Genomic DNA, 17,652 nt, shown 5'->3' with positions numbered 1-17,652 from the left:
TTACTATTTAAATTAATTTTGAGGAATAAAATAGCTGCACTAGCCCTGCCTGGCTTCACGTGCTATCGGAATTATCGTAAATTGTGACGAACGCCCTCTCAAGTAAATATTTTAATGCGATGAGCTCGTAATAACGACTTCCGAAGTGGGAAGTGGGAAATTTCCGATAGCACATGTAGGCATTACTACCAATTTCTCTCAACATGGGGACAGGAGAGGTGTCAGTGACATTGGAAAACAAAGTTTGCATAATTTGAAAAAAGTAACTTGGATATTTTGGTGTAAATTTAAAAGTAGCGTGTTACTTTATTCTGTTTTATTTTTGAAAAAAGTAGTGTGATTAACTTGCGTTACTTGTAATGCCTTATCCCCAAAACTGATACACTCTAAAAAAAAAAAAAGGTTCTATATGGCACCAAAAATGGTTCTTGGCTCGTAATCATAGGGGAACCTTTTTAGTGCTTCAATTTTGGTGCTTCAGTGGTTCTTCAGCGGTTCTTCACCGGTTCTTTGACTAAGGTGCTATATAGCAAAAAAAAAAAAAAAAAAGAAGAATTCTAATTAGCTACATAAATTCAAATGTTTAGAAGAAAATAACAATCAGTTCAATCTAGTAGGCCTACGAACCTCATCAGACCAGTTACTAGTAGTTGGCTATTCTTCAAGTCTGCGTCAGCCCTATACTGTACTACCTCTTGTCTCCAGCAGCTATGCAATGCAATGTCCTTGGAGGCGCTATAATCAACACATGCAGAACAGACAAGTTCAAGTACCCAGCCAGTGTGCGTTTGTCTTCCACCAAGTCATCTGTGCTTCCAACAATGGCCCTGCTTAAATCCAGCAAGATTTTGACTAGTGTCGGGGCTCAGGCCCCTGTTTTAGCAGTCTTACAGCTCCGTGCAAGGTAATTTGAGGCTTTATTTTTCTTCTGCAAACACTCTGTTGACAAGTTAGCTTGTGCTAGCGAGTTAGCGGACTGAACACTTGAACAGCACCACTGAAAGTTACACTATGACACTCTACTGTAACACATGAGACATTAACCTTGTGCTTATAATACAACATCGTTATTAATGCTTTTGATGTTAAACGAGTGGGATTTTTTAATCTCTCAACATGTCATTTTAATAGCATATATGTTGACTGCTGTCAATGTCAGAAGTTATTGAGAATGAGGAGATGTCGTCACGACACAGCGCCCCGCCCCCCTTCCGCCATTTTGGGGGTCTGTCTGTCAGGTAATGGATTCGGACAGAGACTGGAGAAGAGATGTTCTGATGATTACTATGTACATAGTTTTCCAAACTCAACTGAACATGAAGTTTTAATCCACCCAAGCCGATCTGAGAATGCAGCGGCTGGTAAACGTACGCCATTATTTCACCACAGGGTGTCAGTCATGGTCTAAACTAATGATCGCGATGCTGAAGTGTGAGACACTTGATCAATACAAACCTTTATTTATTTGTATTAAACATGTTGATCACTATTCTGTCATTTTTCATTGTCAGTCATTTTACTCACTGTATGTTATAAACATGTTTATGCCCAAAACGCTTAATTAATATTCAAGGTAGGCCTAGTTGACTGTCATTTTCCTCTACTATGTGCATCACTGTTTAAGATTAATTCTATATTTAACATTGTTAACGTTACATCCATTTAAGGCACGTACCGAGCATTCATTCTACTTAAGAAGGCTGGAATAAAAGCACCAGCGCACACAAACGATCATTTAAATTTTTAGTCAAATTAATTTAAAAATGTAAACTCAACAGGTATAAAATATGATCAGTAAGAGAAAAACACTGCTAATGAGGACGAGCACTGGACTGCTGCAGGATAGTGGGGAGATTTATTTATTTATTATTCAGAATGCACAGGAAATATATTTATAGAAACATTTCAGTGCAAGGTGGTAAAGAGTTCGGAGTTCTGCCGTGGCAGCTCGTATGGGTCAACGTTTTTGATATCAGCTTCTCTAAATACCTCAGCTTGGCGCTGGTAGTAAGTTTCTCCCTGTAAGAGACCTCTTCTTCTCCATTTCTTCTAAGTTTTCTCGTAATTTCTCCGCTTAAACGCCGCGATGATAATTCCTCGAGCCGTCTTTCCTGCTCTGATCTCTGTATCGCTCTTACAATGTTACCCCTGGCAACCGATAGCGTAGGATCCCAGAATGGTGTAGGGCTCAGACTCCGCCCACGACCATGACGTATCTCCTCATTCTCAATAGCATTAATAGGGCTTTGATAAGCGATCAGATTTAATGAGATCAGCACAGGCGAGATTTTTTCATGTTAAGTGTTCATAATGACATTAGTGATATATCAGGTTCAACCAAGCCTAGCTTGCTAATGTCTGATGTGTCTGATCCAAGGTTGTGCATATAATTTTCTGTCTGTTTGATGGCATTATAGTATTAAGTTACATAGCTGTAACTGTAGGTTGCCAGGCACCTAGAAGGAAACTTAAAGGAGGGCACTTGATATTTTTAAGAACATAATTAATAAATTCATTTATTTGCTTTAATTTTTTTATCTGCTTTATTTTATATACGCTTATTTTTATTTACTTGTTTATTTTGCTTTCTAACTTTTTTTTATTTGTCTTTCAGCTTTGGGTTACTTAATTATATGCAATATAAATGATCTGTGACTTGAGTAGGGACATAAAATGGTTGAAATGGGCAGTATGTGAGTTTGACACATGATTGGTTCTGATGCAGAGGGTGGGGTTTTGTACACATCTTTTCATTGGATTACTGCATTTTATGTGGGTGAGTTTTAGATTAGAATTATGCTCCCATTTAACACCAGTAATAATTGCAGAGATGACCTACTGTTTGCCTTTGCAAGCTAACAGATTCTTTATTTAGAATGACATGACATGCCATTGCCATTCTGAAACTGTCTGCCAAGCATCCATCACAACAAACTTGAAGTTTAAAAATTCCTCTACTGTTAATGTTCAGACATGAAGTCTAATTAGCAGTGTAGTTCAAGCTGTTAATGACTTCCTTCCAGTTTAGCAAAAACAAAAGCGCTGTAATGATAATCACCTTATGATAAACTTATCCATCTTGGAGTATTTTTAATGAGACATCAAAAGAATGGGTTGTTTTTTCTCTCCCCCTAATGTATACGCAAAGTAGTTTTAGGGCCAGTGGAAAGAGAAGGTGGTCTGTGTATTTAATCGGGATGTTTGAATTTCAGTCTTCGGCTCTGCTCTAAATTCTTTGGGGATCACAGCTATAAAAGTGTTTGGCCTCAGTTACTTCCAAAAGCTTGTGCAAGAGAGAAACTAAAACATTTAAAAGGCACAATATGTAAGATTTTTGGATTAAAATATCCCAAAACCACTTGACTTGTGTACTTGCATTATACCAAATGTTTCCAAGAATGTTTAAATCCAGAGAAATAAGCCATTTTAAAGGAACACGCCGACTTTTTGGGACTTTAGCTTATTCACCGTGTCCCCCAGAGTTAGTTAAGTCCATACATACCATTCTCTTCTACGTGCGTACCATAACTCTGTCTGACGCACCCACCGCTAGCCTAGCTTAGCACAAAGACTGGAGGTAAACAGCTCCATCTAGCCTACTGCTCAATAAGTGACAAAATAACACCAACATTTTCCTATTTACATGTGTACTAAGACTGACGGAAAATGAAAAGTTGCAATTTTCTAGACGATATGGTTAGGAACTATACTCTTATTCCTGCGTAATGATCAAGGAACTTTGCTGCCATACTATGGGTGCAGTGTTGATATAATGATATATCACAGCGCCTGAAAATAGGCTAACTTCCATCAACATAACCAATGTGACAACCTGCTTGCACAGGAGCGTGCTGGGGACTATTTTCAGGCACTGTGTAATATCATTGCGCCGCTGCACCCATGGTACGGCAGCAACGTTCCTTGATTATTACGCAGGAATGTAAATAGGAAAATGTTGGCGTTATTTTGTCACTTATTGAACAGTAGGCTAGATGGAGCCGTTTACCTCCAGTCTTTGTGCTTAGCTAGGCTAGTGGTGGGTGCGTCAGACAGAGTTATGGCACGCACGTAGAAGAGAATGTAACATAAAAATATTCTTTTTTCACAGCTCATGGTGGACTGAGGTACAGATGGGACCCCCTGATCCCATCCTGGGTGTGACTGAGGCGTTCAAGCGTGACACCAACCCCAAAAAGATGAACCTCGGAGTCGGAGCTTATAGAGACGATCAGGGCAAGCCATTTGTCCTCAGCTGTGTTCGAAAGGTGCCCCCTTCAGTATAACATAATTGGCATATGCTATGATCTTGTTAGATTTACCTGAAATCACCCTGGCTTACTTTATCTTCTAAAATACTTTTTGTTATATAGATGACCTACATTTAAAACAGCAATTGTCTATAATGCTATCCATTCCAAGTTTTAATATCCTAATCCCTGCACAAAACAAATGACAGATTTTGTTATTGTCAGGCTGAGGCCCAGATTGCCACTAAGAAGTTGGATAAAGAGTACCTTCCTATTGGAGGGTTGGCAGACTTTTCAAAGGCCTGCGCTCAGCTGGCTCTTGGACCTGATAATGAGGTCTTAAAGAGCGGAAGAGTAAGTACTTTAAAGCAACGCATTTTGAAAGGAAGTCTTTTGCTTGTTAAATTATTAGATGTGATTATTAATTCCCAGTTGTCTTTGCACGCAGAGCATTACTGTCCAGACTATCTCAGGAACTGGATCTCTGCGTATCGGTGCTAACTTTGTGGTATGTAGTTAAACATAGTTGTTTGTAAGGATTTCATAATATATTTGTTTTATATGTGGCTGTAATAGAGCGCAACAGAAGTGTTATGGAAGTAAACCATTGTATTTCTTCGTATGCATATAAACATTTAGAAGCCATTACGAAGTACAGTATGATTTAAAAGTAATATTTTATTTAATTGCCAAATTTGAAACTACCATTCGAAAGTCTGGGGTTTGTAAGATTTTTTCATGTCTCTTTTCAAGTATTTTCTGATCACCAAGGCTGTATTTATTTGATTAAAAAAATAATAATAATTTGTGAAATATTACAATTATAATAAAAAGTTTTCTATTCTATACATTTTAAAATGTAATTTATTCCTGTGATATTCAGCATCATTACTCCAGTCTTTAGTGTCACATGATCCTTCAGAAATCATTCTAGTATGATGATTTGGTGTTCAAGAAACATGTCTTATTATCAACTGTTGTGCTGCTTAATATTTTTGTGAAAACCGTGATGCATTTTGTTCAGGATTTTTTACAATAGAATTTACTGTTACCACATTTTGATCAATATACGATTTAAAAAAAAAATCTATAAAATAAATATTTACTAACCCCAAACTCTTGAACGGTGTAATGTGTATTTGTTTTTGATTTATTCATTTCATTTCCATGCTTCATGAGATGAGTGGTTCACCGCCTCAATGAATTTAAGTCTTGTAGCTGATAGTTTTTCATTCTTTCATACAATTTTTTGCTTTAAATGTGAGTTTGTAATGCAGTGTTAGGTCTGATTGTTTTGCTTTTTGAGCGAATGGGAATAATACTTCCAGAACTAAGGCTACTAAAAAAGTGGGCAGTCACTGTTGACAATTTTTATTTCTGATTATTGGTTGTAAAGGGAGTTCAAATAACACATCACTTCTTCTTGGCTAGGCACGATTCCATAACACGTCTCGGGACGTGTACCTGCCTAAACCCTCCTGGGGAAACCACACCCCTATCTTCAGAGATGCGGGCATGCAGCTAAAGGCTTACACCTACTATGACCCTAAAACCATTGGCTTTGACCTTAAAGGAGCCTTGGATGATATTTCAGTAAGAATTTTTTTATATATATATATATTGCACTTTATTGGGAATAAGCATTGTAAATTTGTTGCATTTTCTTCTGATCCCCTTTTCTCTGCAAGGTTGAGTATTAAGAGGGAATAATTTTATTTTGAAATACTGGAAAATATAATATGTGGAGAATTTGTATTCATGAAGTGTGGGGAGGGGGATGTTTTCCACACAAATAAAAAATCTGATTTATGTATTTATTTATTTCTCTTTCAGAAAATCCCTGAGAAGAGTGTGATTGTTCTGCATGCGTGCGCTCATAATCCCACAGGAGTGGACCCAAAGCCTGAGCAGTGGAAAGAGATGGCTGCTCTGATCAAGGTAACTGGTTTTGGCATTAAATTGAAGTCCAAAATCAAGCTGACCGCAGGTCTCAGAAAAGCTACTTATTGAATCTTGTCTGTGCCTTATCTTTGTGTTTGACCATTTGGTCCGATAAAAGAATGACTGTCCTCAGTCTCAATTGAATGACTTTTTCAGTGATAATAAGGTTCTTCACTCTCATTTCAACAGAAAAGAAATCTCCTGGTGTTCTTTGACATGGCTTACCAGGGATTTGCCAGTGGCGACATCGATCGTGACGCTTGGGCTGTGCGTTATTTCATTGAGCAGGGGCACAACATTCTTCTGTCCCAGTCTTTTGCAAAGAACATGGGCCTGTATGGTGAGCATCAAATATATGGCTAAAAACAAATCCTTGCTAATTACTTATATCACACTTATATAAAAGTTATTAATTCCCTAATTCAAAAGTCTATTCTGCTCACCAAGGCTGCATTTATTTGATCAAAAATACTATAAAAACAGTAATAATGTACAGTAGTATCACAATTTAAAATAACTGTTTTGTGTTTTATAATGTTTTAAATGTAATTTATTACATCCTTGCTCAATAAAACTATTAAAGGGATAGTTCACCCAAAAATTTTAATTGTAATTTAATTACTCACCCTCATGTCGTGCCAAACCTGTAAGACTTTCGTTCATCTTCAGAACACAAATGAAGATATTTTTAGGATGAAATCTGAGAGATTTCTGACCCCTCCATTGACAGCTACCACTTTGACACAAAAAGTCAAAGAAAAAAAAGTTCAGAAAGGGATCATAAAACTAATCGATATGAATTGGGCGGTTTAGTCAATTTTCTGAAGAGACTGTTGCTTTTTTATGATGAACAGATTGAATTTAGGGTTTTATTCACAATTAAACATTGATCAGCGATTGTGGAACATTGTGGAAACTCAAACGTGCTGCGTAACACTAGAATGAACCTCATTGGTTCTTGAGAAAGCTCAAACGTGCCGCGTAACATGAGAATGAACCTCATTTATTCTTGCTGAAGCTCAAACGTGCTGCATAACACGCGAGAATGAACCTCATTGGTTCTTGCGGAAGCTCAAACGTGCTGCGTAACGAGAACTGAGCTCATTGGTTCATTAAAAAAAATCTTCATTTGTGCTCTGAAGATGAATGAAAGTCTATGGGTTTGGAACGGCATGAGTGTGAGTAATTAATGACAGAATTTTCATTTTTGGACTATCCCTTTAATTTCTTAAAAATGTGCTGTCCCCAAACTTTTGAATGGTAGTGTACTGTAAGTGTAATCTAGTCACTTTTTGACTTGTTTATCCTTGAACAAGTGTCAGACAAATACACCATACAGATATATTCTAGAGTAAATGTATCATGTTTCAAGGATGTGTGATATATTTTAACTGGAAAATTAGACAAATTACTAGATATTAAAGTCAATGCTCTGTACCTTTGCGTCTTCAGGTGAGCGTGTAGGGGGCTTCACGGTGGTGTGTAAGGATGCTGAAGAGGCGAAGCGTGTGGAATCCCAGCTGAAAATTCTCATACGGCCCATCTACTCCAACCCACCCATGAATGGAGCTCGCATCGCCTCCACCATTCTCAACACACCCGAACTCTACAAAGAATGGTGAGTGCGGAGATGAATCCCCGTCATGAACACAGCCATTGAGAATTGAGCTCTACAGACTGTGACTGTTTTCTTGTAGGCTCGAGGAGGTGAAAGACATGGCCACCCGTATCATTAGGATGAGGGAGATGCTTGTTTCAAACCTTAAGAAGGAGGGCTCCACTCAGAACTGGCAGCACGTCACTGACCAGATCGGAATGTTCTGCTTTACGGGACTCAAACCGGAGCAGGCAAGTCAAGTGAAAGTGCATTCTGGGTATCTCTAATAAGGCCTCAGCCTTTTCTCATTGGCTTTTCTTTGCTTGTCTTCTTTGTGGCTCTTTGTTAGGTGGAGCGTCTGATTAAAGAATTCTCTATATACATGACAAAAGATGGCCGGATCTCTGTGGCTGGTGTGACGTCTGCAAACGTGGGTTATCTAGCACACGCCATCCACGCTGTCACCAAGTGAAGCTGGCAGCAGAGAGCAAGCAAAAAGTCATTTAGATGAGATGGTTCTTCTAGAACCAGACATGACATAGAACTAATGTAGACTTCTAGTTCACTTGATTTAATGGAATTATAAATGTTAAAGGGTTAGTTCACCCCAAAAATGAACATTCATAGGGTAAGTAATTGATGACAATTTTCATTTTTTGGGTGAACTATCCCTATAAATCATGACTATGAATGTGAGCCCCTCATTAAATTAAGGCAGAATGATTAAACAAAAAGCTTTAAAGGATATTGTGTCAGTTCTGACACAGGAAATAATGATAAATGTTTGTATGGTCCAAAATATGCTGATATATCAAATAACAACATGTTTAAAGTTAGATAAATCATGACTCTAACATGAATTGCAAAAACGTTTAAAGGACTGTAACTGTTTATTGTGGTAATTGCACGGCATCAAAAGTCTTCTTGAGCAGTAACATGTTCTTTTATGACGATAAAGCACTTATTCTATACAGAGTTATTGTAATCTGCAATGCCAGCGCTCTACTAGTGAAGAAAGATTGCCCATAGTGTGTGCATTACATGTGTTCTTGCGTCATTTATTATAAATTTGTCTTGCTTTATTCTGTGTGGTTGTCACAGATGTCACACATAAATCATATCATAAATCATTAGGCATTCACACTAATGTGTTTTGTCCTAACTGATGTTTCAAAGGTTTGAAAAATTGTCTCTGCATCTGTGGGCAAATTTGAATTAATCGATCCATTTTATAATAAAGAACAACTTGAACACTGTAACTGATATTTCAGTGGTTAATCAATGCTTTAAGAAAAGCTTTGCGTATTTAATCCTGTGGGTGTTGTTGATTATGTGAACATGCCATTTGTAAGGTTAATTCTGTTTGAAAAAAAATATATATAGGCTATATACATTGGTATAACTGATTGAGTTGCTAATGTAAATTAGCGATTTGTGAACCGTCCAACGTTTTCCAGAATAGACATCGAAAATGAAATGTCACGACTGATACTGTATGAACAATAACAAATGAATAAAGGTGAGCTTTAGTGATGCTTGTGTTCAAGACATTTTGTGGGTCATGTGGTCGTGTTTTATAATAAAGCTACTTTAAATAAGTCAATATGGTGAAGCGGAGATACGGGAACCGTGTGGTGACGCGTGGAGACAGGTGATTCCCGGACCACGTGACTATAGGCGATTCTGTCATCATCAAGCTGTGCTTGTGCGGGACAGAAAAGTAATTTCGTGTTCTCGAATAAAGTGACAATATGAGTCATGCATTTAAAAACTGTTCAAACGTAATGGTCACCGGGGCCAGTCGAGGCCTTGGGCTGCAGATAGTTGAGAGTCTATTAACGGGAGGCTTCTCTCCCGGGAAGATTATCGCTACTGCTCGGAATCCAGATGGAGCCAAGGTAATGTCGTGAGCAGACAGTGTAATATTTGCATTAGGCCTACCATACAAACATTATAAACCAGCCCAAGATAATTCACAGTCATCGTATTAGCTGTATGGGAATGCACACATGCGCAGTTGACAAGTACGATCAACATGCATTTATTTCAACATTAATATTTTCATATGAATGTGTAAGGAACATTTATATTTATATTATACTATTATAGTTCACATTTTTTTAAAATTCCTATTTCCTTTATAGGAATTGCAAAGGTTGGCAGAAGAGCACCAAAACATACACATTATTAAATTGGGTAAGTGCATCAGTGTCTAGACTAGAACAGTGGTTCTCAGTTGGGTTTGCTTCATGACCCAGATTTTATCTTGAACATTAGGTGGCGACCTAACACAACAAAACTTTTTTTTTATTTTCATAGGATGAATGTATTGATATTACCATTAACTACAATGAAATTGTCCGTTTAATAAATGCTTAAACAACCGTGGAAGTGTTTGCATTGAGCTATTTAATGTAGTTGGGGTAGGGTTAGATTTTCTTCCATCTTCCATTATTTTCTTAATGGTTTGATGGATGTGGGGCATTTTCATTATTTACATTTTGCATATTTTTTCTCTCTGCTGTGGAGGAAAAACTACCAAATAGAACTTGCAACCCATTTTTGGGTGTGGACACCAGTAATGAACCACTGATCTAGAAAAAGCTGTATTTAAAAAATTGAGTTTGTTTTCCTGACTCTTTAGTGTTAATCGTGGACGTCTCTGTTACTAGATGTCATCAGTCAAGAGAGTATAGAAAGAGCTGCATCTGAGGTGGAACAGCTGGTTCAAGAGGAGGGTCTCAACTGTCTCATCAACAATGCTGGAATTAATGTTGTTGCAAACCTAGAGACAGTCACTGCTGAGAAGATGTTGGAAAACTTCCATACCAACTCTGTTGCACCGTTGATGATCACCAAGGTTTCATTTCTCAGTATAAATCTAGACCCAATATATCTACTCTCATCACATATCTAACCTACTGATCGCACTTGTCATGCAGGCCATGCTCCCACTGCTGAAGCGAGCAGCTGCAAAGGGATCAGGGATGGGCATCCACAGAGCAGCAGTCATCAATATGACATCACTGCTGGGTTCAGTTGAGCTCTACTGGGGTGATCGTGCCAACAGTTTCAAATGGTACCCCTACAGAACATCAAAGGTTTGTGATATTGTGTTGGCATGAAATGAAAGCTGCAATAGTCTTTACTTCCCTGTATTGTGCCCATAGTACAACAAACCATGCCCCTACTACAAGTTACGCCCCCTATAATGAAACGGCCAATCCACCCTTCGCCGGGAGTTTGATTGACAGGTGATTTGACCAATCATAACACAGAATCCGCCATTTTGTCTGACAAAACAGTCAGGAGACTTTGTAGATTAATGTTGGTGGACTTGAAAAAGGGTGTGTACGGACATCTTTCCTCGGTTGAATTACTTCTGATGTTTTTTCGTGTTTATTTGGTGCTATAAATTAACTTGTAGGAAGAGATTATCAGTTCACAAGCCGCTTGAACTGAGGCGATACAGCGATCTGTCACCACACAAAGAGTCACAAAATGGTATTTGTTTGAATTTCTTTAAAGGGGTCATGAATTGAGAAATCAACTTTCCCTTGAGCCTTTGATATATAAAAGGTCATGGTAATATAAGAATATCCTGTAAGTTTCAGAGCTGAAAACATCCTTGTTAGTCAAAGAAAAGCTTTTATTGACATCAGGCCCAGCAAACGATCGATTTCAGAATGTGCCTGGCTATGACGTGAGAGTGTAATGAACCACTGCCTCAAGAGAAGAACAACGCCTGATTCTGTAGCCACACCCACCGACTCGTGCCACTAACATGACAGCTAAGAGCAGCATAGAGCTAAACAGCATCAAATTTCCAAGCCAGGGGTCTCCAAACTCAGTCCTGGAGGGCCACTGTCCTGCAGAGTTTAGCTCCAACCGCAATTAAATCACACCCGAACCAGCTAGTTAGTGCCTAACTAGGGCCTTGTAAGCACAGATTTACATAATAAAGGCTAGATGTCTCGTCCACGCGTCTGGCCAATGGAGGTCGACATCCGCACCTGGCGGCCATCTTGTCACAGTCTGCTCGCTCACTCGTAACATTGTGTTTTAATGGTTTATGTACTTTTTAAATAACCATAACTTGCTAAATTTTCTACCGATTTTCAAACTCTTTGTTATAAACGTTAGAGATGTAGTTATGACACTGCATACTTATGAATAATTATTCATAATTTGTTCAAGCATCTAGAATTATCGCCACATTAATAACGTTTGTAAGAAATCAAACCATTTGTAAATCCGTCAAGATTTCAGCGAGATAAGAGTATTTGTGTTCTCAAATAATCTCATAATGTAAGTCAGTAGTGTGTATGGCACCCCACTCACGATTTGTGTCACGACCTGAAATTCTAAAGTAAATTTGTATTTTATTGTATGGGTAGGGTTAGGGTGGCGGATAGGTTTTTAGCTGTAATTACCATTGGTTTGTATTTGATTGTAGAATTTCTTTTACGTTTTACTTATAGCTGTTATTTCATAAGATTCAAAGCAATGCAAGTTTGCCGTACAAATATTTCATACATAAAACAAAATAAATTTACTTGAAAAGATTGTTTCAGTCAATGACATCATCCACACTTGTTTCTTTGCGGGAGGTGTAACTTGTAGTAGTAGGCGTAACTTGTAGGGGTGTGGTTTGTAGTACTGCGGGATGCAGACAGACCCTTCTCAAATGTGGGGCAAGACTTTTTTTCCATCGGGAATTGATTGGATTGCTGACAGGTTGCCCTGCCCTCGCGTCAGTAAAATAAGTCATTGCAAGAGGGAGGGGGAAGTTATTTTGATTAAAGATTATGAGGGCACATGAATTTAGAAAAAATAATGATAAAAGTGCATGGATAAATCATTTATAATAAATATGGCATTTTTAAAAAACAAGAATTTTCAATTGATTTAAAGGGGTGGTAAACCACGATTTCACTATTCTAACTTTAGCTAGCGTGTAATGTTGCTGCTTGAGCATAAACAACATCTGCAAAGTTACAACGTTCAAAGTTTAAAGCAAGGGGAGATTTTTGCTTTTAAAGAAATCAGTTTCTAAGAACTACAGCAAACGGCCAGCAGGCGACTACACACATTCCTCCAGGGTTGGTGACATCAACAGGCTCAATATTTACATAAACCCCTCCTCCGAGAATATTAAATAAGGGGGGGTGAGGCCATTTTGTATCGCGGCGCTGTTGTGGTATAGTAGGCTGGAGTGTTGTTGCCGCGATGCCGAGGAAACGCTGTTATTTTCATCCGGATTGCAGGTCTGGGGTACTTGCTCTGTTCAGCCTTCCTTGGGACGGGGGTGCGTTGCAGAGCGTTTAACATACAGCATGTTATATGCACGTGTGTTTGAGTCAGCGGGGAATCAGGCGCGCGCAGGGCTCCCTGCAGAGGAGATCTAACATCTAAGCACATCTAACAGAGGAAAACATCCACCGTCTTCGCGATTTCAATGCCAGATTTGCACAACGTCAGCTGCGTGAAAAAAACACTGCCGGTGCGTGGATGCACGACGCGCGCGCTGCACATTTCACGGAGGACAACACAAACTTCCACAAACTTCGCGAGTTCAATACAGGATATGCACAACGGCTTGTCCTGAAAGCTGGATTTACAAACAGAAGCTGTTTATGGGCCACAACCTGTAAGTCTGATTTATTTTTCATCGATGTGTTTTCCTGTAATAGGTTGTAGCAAGGAAGTAAACAGATGACAACGCTGTTCTGCAAACCAGTCTGTTAAATGCTCATTCATACTTAACGTTATCCGACGAACACCTAACGTTACAAACACTAACGTTAAAATCTCAACAGCGAACCTTGCATTAGTGTAAATGATTCTTTGATTAGAGCTTTTATGTATTGTTTATCTACAGGCTTGCTAAACATGGTTCTGTGTGTGATTTGGCTAACTTACTAGTTAAAGCCAGTGCTTAGTGTTCGTTTTGGGTTAGTTCTTGCGACAGATATTTGGCTATAATCGTTCTAAAAATACAAAAGTAACAGTGCCATTCAGTAGCGATCACTATAGATCCGCAGTCTTTACTCTTGAGGACTGAACAGGTTCTGCTCGATCATCTTCACTCAAATGTTCTGGGTCTGATTCGGGCTCAGATGGTTTTATTGACGCCGTTGTTTCTATGACCAAAGCACAGCCTCCGGTAAGGGGCGTGACGTTTCCGACAAACGTACACTAGGCGGTTAGCGAATCACAACACACTGGGCCAGCTAACCAATCAGAGCCCACTGCGTATTTTTGAGGGACTGGCTTCATACAACCCGGAAAGCATCAGACCGTTTTACAAGGAGGGACAGAGCAGTGTTGAATAAAGGTCAAATATATGACAAATAAGGCAATTTTTTTTAAAACGAAGCATGAACACATGTTACAGTGCACCCCACAAACACAATCAAGCCTTCAAAATAATGTGTTTTACCACCCCTTTAATTTGCAGGGAATGTCTATTATTTTTTTGGATAAAAATGTCTTCCAAATGCTTGAACATTTGATTCCTTTGTTGAAGCACAGTTTTACATATTCAAGGATAAAGATAATATGTCCGTGAACATATCGGCTGAGATACTGAGTTGCATTTGCCTTGTATCAGAGTGCACTGAACATGGTCACCAGATGCTTGGCAGTGGACCTAGAGGCTGATGGGATCCTGTGTATGGCTCTGCATCCAGGCTGGGTACGCACTGATATGGGTGGACCTGAAGTGAGTCTCTATCTGCTTTTCATCACTGCTATCTGTTAACCAAAACTTAAAACGAGTGATACACTCTTGTGGTTTGTTGATTGTTTTCTATACAGGCACCATTGAGCCCTGAAGAAAGCATTTCCTCAGTATTGTCTGTGATTGGTGGTTTGGCCGAAAAGGATCATGGGTCATTTCTTCACTATACTGGTGAACAACTTCCCTGGTGATTCTGCAGATGTTTTTTTTTTTAGATGAGAGCAATACAGGCTTTGTTTTTGTTTTGCTGCATATATGTATATTTACATATTTAATAATCTATATTCTTGTTCAGGGTTATTTTTGTCTTGTGTGGATGTGACAGCGAATGGAGTGGATCATGATTAAATACACTGCTTAAAAAAATTAAGGGAACACTTAAAAACACACATTGGATCTCAATTAATAAAATGTAAAATTTGAAAATCTATAAATTTTCTAAATTATTCATCAATTATGTGACAACAGTCAATGGAAACCAATATCAACAAACTGAGGGCTGGATTCAAAATCATACCAAAAATCACGTTACAGGTTTATCCAACTTGAATGAAGTTCACAGCAACTCATAATGTAAGTCAGAAGTGTGTATGGCCGCCACTTACGACAACATCTAGTTATGCTCCTGATGATGGTGGATGGTGTCCTGGGGGATCTCCTCCCAGACCTAGATCAGGTCATCAGTGATCTCCTGGACAGTCTGCGTTGCTACTTGGCGGTTTCGGATGCTCGCATAATGTCCCAGAAATTCTCAATTGGATTTAAATCTGGAGAACGTCAGGGCCAGTCAATGGAATCAATGCCTTCGTAAACTAAAAACTGCCTACACACTCTAGCCACATGAGGCCAGGAATTATCATGCACCAGGAGGAACCCAGGGCCCACTGCACCAGCATAAGGTCTGACAGTGACTCTGAGAATTTCATCCCGGTACCTAACAGCAGTAAAGGAACCATTGGCAAGCACGTGAAGGTCTGTGCGACCCTCCAAGGATATTCCTCCTCAGACCATTCCTGACCCACCGCCAAACCGGTCATGCTGGTTGATGTGACATGCAGCATAACGTTCCCCACGACATCTCCAGACTCTTTCACATCTGTCATGTGCTCAGTGTGAACCTGCTCTCATCTGTGAAGCGAATGGGGTCCCAATGGCAGACTTGCCAATTCTGCTGTGAGCACAGGTCCCACTAGAGGACGTTGGACCCTCATGCCACCTTCATGAAGTCCGTTTCTGACAGTTTGGTCAGAAACATGCACACCAGTAGCCTGCTGGAGGTCATTTTGTAGGGCTCTAGCAGTGCTTCTCACACGCTGGGTTATTGCCCTTCTACGTCCCTATCCAGCTCTCCAGTATCTCCTTCATGCTCTTGAAAGAGTGCTGGGAGACACACCAAACCTCCTTGGGACGGCATAGATGGATGTGCCATCCTGGAGGAGCAGGACTGCCTGTGCAACCTGATTGTGTTGTAGGTACTGCCTCATGCTATAGACAGTGACAAGGACCCTAACAAAACACAAAACTTAAGACAAATCAGTCAGGAAGAATAAGAAGAGAACAATCATCTATGGCCACCACCTGCAAAATCATTCCCTTTTTGGGGGTTGTCTTCTCCTGTGCACCTGTTGTCACTTTCATTTGCACCAAAGCAGGAGAAACTGATTCACAATCATTTATTCTTCCTAACTGGACAGAGAGCGACAGGTGTCATAATCTGAAGACCACGCCCACCGGGGGGGAAAACAATCCAACGCTCTCCATTGACTTTGCATTGCGTGAGGCTGTCTCCCAGACGTTTTTATAAGCTGTTGACCCAAAAAACGAGCTTATAAGGACACAAAAGTGGATACAGGCCATTGAGACGGAGCGTGACACGTTATATTACACTGAGAACTACACCCACTGGAGGGGAACAAAATCAGAGACAGGAAATATAATATATAAAACTGACATTTGGATATTTGAATTAACAGTGACAAAATGTTTACTGCACACATAGGCATACTGAGTGTCAGGATCCCAAAATGTATCCATTCTTCCTGCTGAAGATTCACGTTTTATTGCCTTTATCCACTTTTGTCTCCTTAAATGCTCGTTTTTTTGGGTCGCAACTTATTTCTGGGTTGTTTAGCTTGTTTGCTGTACACTTTGTCACATTGCAGCTTTTAGACATTGTTCTGTTTTTTGTTATAAGTCCGAAATGACAAGGAGGCAGCCTCACGCAATGCAAAGTCAATGGAGAGCGTTGGATCGCCGTTGTGGGCGTGGCCTAAATACGCTCTGTCTCTATATCACTGTTTAATTGACTTGGTCTTATACTGTGATGATTAAGTGTTCCCTTAATTTTTTGAGCAGTGTAATTGTCAACTTGGCATTAAAGGCACTGAAATGATGATGACATCCTGCCTGGTAAATTATGAACAAACTTTGACACTTATCCTTGTGTACCTACAACATGCAGACACAATTCTGAATGTTACTCACAATTTAAATCTCATTTGTGTTCATTCCTCGGAAAAGGACAAAAAGCAACCTCTCTCCCTATTTAATATTTATTTTTTCATTGTTTTGTAGCATAAAATGTGTTGTAGAATGGTTTTCATATTAAAGATTGTTTTGACATTTAATAAGTATTTTTGTTAACATTTTATAAAACTGCATAATGTATGAATAAAGTTGCATTCAGAAACATATTTTGAATATTCTGATTTACTTTTTCGTAACTGAGGTAACTGTTTTCTTATGAACATGTAGCCTTTCGAGTAAGTAAACAGCTCAGTGCTGATCTTTAGGTTTAGCTATATTTCATTACATAGTGCATGATTTACTTTAGTAATCATCTAGATTTTTTCAAGTAGATTATGACATTTCTATGCATATTATTTTTACTAAAAGGTAAATGGAGGTTCTCCCATCAACAACACTGACACTCCTTTTCATGGGCAATTATCTCATCTCACAAGCCTTTGCTATTTGGATATAAGGCAGTGATAAACTGGCCATTGAATTTGCGTAGTGGAGTAGTAAAGAAATAAGAGCACTTCTACATTTGCCAATGAAACACACGGTATCCATCTTATATGTCAGATATAGATTCGCGAATGGAGTGCAAGTGACGCTTGTTT

At 39.1% G+C, this 17,652-nt stretch overlaps 2 protein-coding genes across 7 annotated transcripts; both read left to right on the top strand.

The window, feature by feature from the left end:
• The first annotated feature begins 598 nt into the window (after nucleotides 1–598).
• got2a (glutamic-oxaloacetic transaminase 2a, mitochondrial) lies at nucleotides 599–9,318 on the top strand. Its single transcript, XM_079825773.1, has 10 exons — nucleotides 599–904; nucleotides 4,109–4,265; nucleotides 4,473–4,601; nucleotides 4,696–4,755; nucleotides 5,679–5,840; nucleotides 6,081–6,185; nucleotides 6,378–6,528; nucleotides 7,641–7,806; nucleotides 7,886–8,036; nucleotides 8,135–9,318. Exons 1-10 carry the CDS (start codon nucleotides 711–713, stop codon nucleotides 8,255–8,257), a joined length of 1,398 nt encoding a protein of 465 aa, XP_079681899.1. The 5' UTR covers nucleotides 599–710; the 3' UTR covers nucleotides 8,258–9,318.
• Nucleotides 9,319–9,389: 71 nt separating this feature from the next.
• On the top strand, nucleotides 9,390–17,213 carry LOC307131294 (C-signal). 6 transcript variants are annotated; one of them, XR_013817146.1, is made up of 7 exons: nucleotides 9,390–9,683; nucleotides 9,930–9,981; nucleotides 10,458–10,645; nucleotides 10,728–10,886; nucleotides 14,399–14,509; nucleotides 14,605–14,994; nucleotides 16,760–17,213. XR_013817146.1 is itself a non-coding variant. In XM_079824862.1 (7 exons), exons 1-6 carry the CDS (start codon nucleotides 9,537–9,539, stop codon nucleotides 14,716–14,718), a joined length of 771 nt encoding a protein of 256 aa, XP_079680988.1. In that variant the 5' UTR covers nucleotides 9,459–9,536; the 3' UTR covers nucleotides 14,719–14,748; nucleotides 16,769–17,213. The 6 variants fall into 6 exon arrangements, 1 of the variants encoding a protein (XP_079680988.1); XR_013817147.1 differs by having other exon boundaries at nucleotides 9,435–9,683; nucleotides 14,605–14,860; nucleotides 16,883–17,213; XR_013817148.1 differs by having other exon boundaries at nucleotides 9,435–9,683; nucleotides 14,605–14,882; nucleotides 16,860–17,213.
• The last annotated feature ends 439 nt before the right edge of the window (nucleotides 17,214–17,652 follow it).

This window comes from Gobio gobio (assembly GCF_949357685.1).
Source record: "Gobio gobio genome assembly, chromosome: 9".
Classification (NCBI taxonomy): domain Eukaryota; kingdom Metazoa; phylum Chordata; class Actinopteri; order Cypriniformes; family Gobionidae; genus Gobio; species Gobio gobio.
The sequence above is the reverse complement of the archived record's forward strand: the minus strand, read 5'-3'. Positions and strand labels throughout refer to the sequence as shown.